Genomic DNA, 6,611 nt, shown 5'->3' with positions numbered 1-6,611 from the left:
CCTGCTATCCTCCTCCTACCCAGTCCCCCAAACCTGCCCCTGACCCACATCCTCCCCCCAAAACCCACCCACTGGATTGAGCCCCGCCCCGCCCCTCCTGTCGTCTCTCCCTCGACAGCCCCGCCCGCAGAGACTCCTGTTGCAGCCCCGCCCCCATGGGGACTCTCCCTCGATCGCCCCTCCCGCGCTAAGCCCCGCCCCTAGAAACTCCTGTTCCAGCCCCGCCCATGTCCAGTACTAGCCCCGCCCCCATGGGGACTCTCCCTCGATAGCCCCTCCCACGCTAAGCCCCGCCCCTAGAAACTCCTGTTCCAGCCCCGCCCCGACGCTCATGTAGCCCCGCCCATGCCCAGCGCTCGGCCGCGTCTTCTGAGGCCCCGCCCATGGCCCGGCCTCTCCCGCACTAGCCCCGCCCATGGCACGAGGCCCCGCCCATCGCCGAGCCGGAGCCGCCGCCATGAGCCGCCCGTGGGAGGAGCGGGGCCTGCGCGCCCGGCCGGTGCACTGCGAGCGGCTGCCCGGGCGCTGGGACCCGCCCGCCCTGCAGGGGTACGGAGCCCCCGCGCCGCCTCGGGCCGGGGCGCCACGGGCGCCGGGGGCGGGGCTGCTGCGCGTGCGCGCAAGGGCGGGCGGGCTGCGCGGGGCGGGGCTCGCTGCGCGTGCGCGCAACGGCGGGCGGGCTGCGCGGGGCGGGGCTCGCTGCGCGTGCGCGCAACGGCGGGCGGGCTGCGCGGGGCGGGGCTCGCTGCGCGTGCGCGCAAGGGCGGGCGGTGGGCGGGCTGCGCGGGGCGGGGCTCGCTGCGCGTGCGCGCAAGGGCGGGCGGGCTGCGCGGGGCGGGGCTCGCTGCGCGTGTGCGCAAGGGCGGGCGGTGGGAGGGCTGCGCGGGGTCCCCATGACACCCCCCCCGCACCTCCCAGAGCCCGGCGCGGGCCCCGCCCGTTCCGCGCCCCGGGGGCCGGGGCTGTTGGGGAGACACGGGGCAAGGTCCCTGCTGCTGGGCAGCCCCGCAGGCTGGGAATCGGCAGCCGCTGCCCGCCGGGCTCCGGGGCTGGCGCTGAGCGGTGCGGGCCGGCGGGGGTTGGAACAGGGTTGTGCCGCGAGGACTGGGGTGGAAACGGCTCGCTGGAAAATCCTCTTGATTTGTCCCATCCTAGGTAGAGCAGGACCAAGGCAGCCCTTCCTGGGATGAAATGAAATGCTCTGTAACCTGCGGAACTCACTGCTGCAGGGTGGCTGTTGAGGCAAATGCTCTGTGGAGCTTTGTAAGGCTGAGAGGGATCTTTAAGTTTTATTTCTAAGACTAAGAACAGCATCTGTAGTGACAGCGAGTGGGATAAAAGCCACAGGCACTCTCAGTCCTTATCCAGCGTCAAGGCTTGAGTTGACCAGCTGCTGAGTTCAGGAGAAATATCTGTCCTGCAGATGGGGCGGTTTTGTTTTTATCTGAGGCACCTGGCTCTGGCCACTGCCTGAGCGGGGGACATGGGACTGGATGGCTGTCCTGGTGGCACGCACTGTGTCTGATTGTTCCCTTCCCCTCCCGTCTGCAGTGGGAACGGTGTGATTCTGGAGGGAGAGCTTCTTGATGTCTCTCGTCACCTCATCTTGGATATTAATGGCAGGAAGGTGAGCAAGGTGCCTTGTCCCGGGCTTCCCTTGGGGAGGAAGAGGCGCACAATGGGTTCCGGGGTGGGAGGAGTCAGAGATAAACGACCATAATCTGTCTAGAGCTTGGTACAGAGAGGGCAGCAACAGCAGACTTCCCCCAAGCAGGGCACAGAGGGGGCACGCGAGCCAGTCGTGGGAGGGCCTCCCGCTAACGACGATACTTCACACTGGCATTTTTCTCCATATTTCTCAAAGCGCTTCCCACAGATGTGTTAGGATCTTTATAGCCATTTCACAGCTGGGGAAGTTGAGGCACAGCGATGGGCATTGACTCTCCTGTGGCCACGCAGGGAGTCGCTGGCAGATCTCCTGGGCTGTATCCACTGGGCCGTATCCACTGTATGTGATAGTGCTGCTGGCCATGCAGTGCATAGGTGTCTGTCTGTCCCTCTTTCTGCGCATCTCCTGCTTTTACTGATGCCTGCCCTCAGGTACTAGGGTTAGGGTTCCTGCTTCAGATGTTTGGCAGTCCAGCGGAGCACCTGGTGCAGAGTGGGAAGGTGCTTTTCTTGCTGATGCAGGTGCCCGTCTTGGGCGGGGTGGGTGGGGTGCCTCCTCAGAGAGGGGCTGGCACCGCGCTGTCTTCCAGAGCATTGTGCTGACTGCCTCCCTTGAATAGACGCTCCCTGGGAATGGCCTATCCCAGGGTGGACTTGTGCTGCAGTGAGCAGGTCCCAGCTGCTGTGTGGGGCTCTGGAGGCTGGGCCCTGGGGGTGTCGGTTTCTGCAGCTGACCTGCAGCCTGGAGTGTGGCTGGGTAGCAGCGGCTTTGCCGGTCTGTGTCCTGTTACTGTTTGTAAGCACTGGTGCTGTCCCAGGTTCACCCCCTTGCAGCAGGTGGGGTAGGGAATGCCATTGCTCCGGCTGTCACCTCCCTGTGACTGGCTGGCAGTCTGCCGGTTGTGGGCTGGAGCGGGGGGGCAGGGAGCTGGTGACCTGCTGTCTGGCTGTGAGCATCTCCGGTTCCTCCCTGCCGCAGGAGCGATACTGCGTGCTGTATGTCAGGCCTGGCCAGGTCCATCGCCGCAAGTTTGATGCCAAGGGAAATGAGAGAGAGCCAAATTTCAGCGACGCCAGGAAGGTGAACACCGGCTTCCTCATGTCCTCCTTCAGTAGGTACTGGGAGGAGGCCTCCTGCGGCTCCGTCCTGCCCTGCTCTCCCCAGCAGTAGCGCAGAATCCATCCTGGGCACGTTCAGCTCAGCCGCAGGAGGCTGGCTCCACCTTTCCATTCTCTCACCCCGGGGGAGGGGGAAGGCTTGTACCTGGGGTCGGGGACTTGTGCTCAATCTCCTGCCCAGTGGTTGCCATCTTGCCCATGCCCCCTGCTGGTTTCCCCTCAACTGGAAGTGGAGGCCAGCGTTCACCTTTGAACTGGGCTGGGGGGAGGGCGTGCGGCTCTCTTTAGCCCCTTGGAGGCGTGAAATACCACTGGCTTTGAGTCCTGTCCGACCCTGATCTCTCCCATTGGGGAAAGTCCTTTACTCATCGTGGGCTGTAGAGCCAGGCTGGAGGGCTCTGTGTTACAGATGTCTTGGCACTTTAAGGCACACGTGAACCCGGGAGCTTGGTGTCAGGATCCTCGGGACCAGTGACCAGAATCAGAGCCCACTCCCTCCTCCCCCAGTCCGGGACTCCTGGGCATCCCGTGCACAGCTCCCCTGCTGGGATCCATCCCTTCTCCTGCGCTGAGAGGAGCTCAGTCTCCGAGTGCTGGGCATTTCACGGACGCTGGGCATTTCACGGACGCTGGCATTTGCTTTGCATGTGGCAGAAGTGGAAGCCAAAGGCGAGACAGACAGGCTGTCCCCCGAGGAGCTGAAGGGGCTGGTGAATAAGCCGGAGCTGCTGAGTGTGACAGAGCCCCACACCCCCAGCCAGGCTGTGGCCTTCTGGCTGCTGGAGATGGAGATGGAGAAGATGGAGCTGGAGCTGGGGACAGAGATCCGTCTGAAAACCCAGGGTGACAGCCCCTTCATATGTGAGTGACCCCCTCCTCCCAGGCTGGGCTCTTTGTGCACCTGCTCCCCATAGTGGCACTGGGTCATTGCTCTTGGCTTTGGGGCACCATCCTCCAGCTGCCTCCTGCCTGTTAGTTACTGGTATTGACAGGGATTGAGGCTCTGTGGCCCTGTGCGTGGTGTTGGGCTTGTCGCCCTTTGGGCGTTCTGAGGCCTTAACCCAGATCCCCAGGGAGCTGGAGCAGGTGTAGCGGCACCAGCACGTGTCCTAGGCGTTCCCCAGCTTACCCAGGAACGAGGATTTCTGCTGCTCCTGCCTTGCTGTTTCTTCTCTGCCGGCTTCACCCAGAGACAGCGCAATCAACTTCCACATGCCAGCTGGGAAACTGCTTCCTCCAGCACCCCCTGCCCCCTCACCCCTGCTTCTGCTCCATGTAGCTCCTTTCTCCCTTTCAGTCTCTCTAGCCAAGCTGCATGCAGGGACAGTGACCAAGTGTAACTTTGTTGGCGATGGACAGGCTGGGGCTTCCTGGACAGACAACATCATGGCTAAGAGACCTCAAGGAGGGCCAGTCCCCGAGCCCAGGGGGCAAGGGGACGGCGCAGAGGAGGATGAATGGGTAGGTGGAAATACTTTCTCCCGTTCCTGTTGAAGTGGGGAAGCAGGATCACAGGGCGGGATTAATCATCTGGAAAGTTCCTCTCTGAGCAAGGTCCAGCTGCTCAGGTTGGAGAGGCTGGGATTGCAGTCTTGGGGGTTGACTCCTCTATGGCCAAGTACCAGCATGGTGGGCTGTCCTAGAGCAGCATGCCTTGCCGTGCCCTGGAGAGGAGAGAGGAGAGAGGGGTGGGCAGCTCTCCTGAGAGCACAGATCTGCTAGGGCCGTATTGAATACACCAGCTCATCTTAGAGGCCGCTGTTCAGTTGTCTGAGTGGGAGATCTCAGTGTGAAAGGCTCCATCCCCTGGGAGACAGCCAGTCCCCTTGCCTGCAGGAGCTGTGTATTCTGTCCCTGTCCCAGGCTGCCTGACTCAGGCTCCCTCCTCCAGGGCACGCGCACGTGCTGGCAGTGCCCATCCTCTGCAGTCTGCTCTGGGGACAGACAGCAGGATGTACCAGCTGTCCCTGAGCTCCCTCCGTCCCGTGCAGAAAAGATAGCGAGCCGTGGGGCTGTGCTGGCCCTAGTCCCTGCAGCAGTGCTTCAACAGCTGCTGCTTGGATTGCAAGAAGTGGGGACCAGTGGCCAGGCTGGGTCAGAGCATTGGGCCACTTGGCCCAGTGTCCTGTCTCTGACAGTGGCCCGTACAAGGTGCGTCAGGGGGAGTGAACAGAACAGGCCAGTAGTGATCCAATCCTGTCATCTACTCCCAGCTTCTGGCAGTCCGAGGCCTATGGACACGCAGAGCATGGGGCTGCATCTCAGACCATCTTGACATGTGCACACCTGCATTCTGGGAGATGGCTTCTGTCCTTTACAGCCAATGCTGTGCTTATTCCTGTACAAAGCGGGACTGCCCCTGCTCCAAGGAGCCCCTGTCTCGATTCCTGACTCGTACTTTGTTGTGTTTGCGGCTTTTCCACATCTGTTTCTTCAGCCTGTTATCCCATGCTGCTTCTTGGACGCTCCAGATCCGTGGCTGCACAGCTTCCTCCTCTCGTCTGTGATGAGGCCAGCAGTGGGCGCTGCGCCACCAGCCAAACCCACACTGCTCTTGCCTTTCTCTCCTCCCTTGGCTCGCTGAGCCCATCCCTCAGTGGCCTCCCCTCTCCTGGAGACCCAGCATAGCTCCTGGGTTCTGAGCCCAGCTAGGATTGTCTTTCGCACTGACTGGCTCTGTTGGCTTTTCCCTTAGGATGACTGAGAGCCGAGGGACCTTCTCCACTGAGGCAGCAGCCGCTCTGTACAGTAACTGTTCTGTTCTCCTTGCTTTTGACTCCATGGCACCAGGGAGGGTGCAGCGCCTGGATGGGGGGATTCTCACCCCGGGTTGTTCAGGATGCAGTTTGCACTGGGCCAGCCCTGAGAAAGAGGTCTTCATGCCCAGCTGGCCTTTGTATGTTTTGCAGTGTTTGTCCACAGAGGCCTTTGGGGTCCGTACGGCTCTGCCCTGAGTTCCAAGAGTCCCTCTCTCTCCTCCCCACCTGTGTCCTGCTTTGGGCGGAGGCTGTGGCCCAAGTGACCAAGCTTATGCTTCCCTTTGAAATGGATGGAATGGTCAGCACAGGGCAGCTTGGGCTTTTCCTGACTGCTGTGAGCCATCTGGGGCAGGGTGAAGGTTGGCACTGCCCCTCTGCTTATTGCACCCTGCCCAGTCGCTGCCCCTGAGAAATCCCACTTGGTACGTGTAGATAATGCCTGTCTGCCCAGCCAGTCCCTCTCCCTTGGCCATGGAGTCCTGCTCCTTATGGGACACTAACCCGTGTATCTCGCTGATTGGAAATGTCCCAAGCTGTCTGCACGAGCCATACTCTAACATCCTGCCTGTGCATTTATGTGCAGTGTTTTTTTTAATTAATAAATCTCTCAAATCTACACCAGAAGCATGTGACTGATGTTTTCAAAGCCTCCCCAGCCCTCTGCCAAGGGAGAACTGGCTCTTGTATCTTTTCCAAATACGGGCCTCTTAGTTTTGTCTGTAACCTAAAAAAGAAGAAACTTTCAGGGGCAAGTAATACAAACATCTCTGTCTGGCTGGGAAGAGGAGGGTGGTTCTGTGGGGAACTTCCTTACCTGCTGGCTTAAAAGGAACTGCCCCTTAATTCCGTACCCTGTGTGTGGGTAGAAAGGGCACATTTTGTTACACGGCCCACCTGGGCTGCCTGCTTTCCGGCAGAGATCTCTCACTGATGAGCTAGAGATCTACTGTAAATTAAAAAGAAGCAGGTGGTCTGCCACACAAGGCTGCCTCGCCCAAGGTGTGAACAGGGAAGAGGGGAGAAAGCATCTCCTAGACCCAGCAGGCCCTTCTGGGCAAGTGCCTC

The 6,611-nt window shown here is 60.8% G+C and overlaps 1 protein-coding gene across 5 annotated transcripts; it reads left to right on the top strand.

The window, feature by feature from the left end:
- The first annotated feature begins 415 nt into the window (after positions 1-415).
- Positions 416-6,162, top strand: ARPIN (actin related protein 2/3 complex inhibitor). 5 transcript variants are annotated; one of them, XM_037910715.2, is made up of 7 exons: positions 421-549; positions 1,156-1,263; positions 1,552-1,627; positions 2,648-2,780; positions 3,442-3,648; positions 4,085-4,248; positions 5,001-5,476. In XM_037910715.2, the coding sequence occupies exons 2-7, from the start codon at positions 1,247-1,249 to the stop codon at positions 5,292-5,294; spliced, it is 891 nt and encodes a 296-aa protein (XP_037766643.1). In that variant the 5' UTR covers positions 421-549; positions 1,156-1,246; the 3' UTR covers positions 5,295-5,476. The 5 variants fall into 5 exon arrangements, with proteins under 5 accessions (XP_037766644.1, XP_037766641.1, XP_037766643.1 ...); XM_037910716.2 differs by lacking the exons at positions 1,156-1,263; positions 5,001-5,476 and adding an exon at positions 5,483-6,162 and having other exon boundaries at positions 416-549; XM_037910713.2 differs by lacking the exon at positions 1,156-1,263 and having other exon boundaries at positions 416-549.
- The last annotated feature ends 449 nt before the right edge of the window (positions 6,163-6,611 follow it).

The sequence above is a fragment of the Chelonia mydas genome, chromosome 10, assembly GCF_015237465.2.
Source record: "Chelonia mydas isolate rCheMyd1 chromosome 10, rCheMyd1.pri.v2, whole genome shotgun sequence".
Taxonomy (NCBI): Eukaryota; Metazoa; Chordata; order Testudines; family Cheloniidae; genus Chelonia; species Chelonia mydas.
This window is presented reverse-complemented; position numbering and strand designations above follow the sequence as displayed.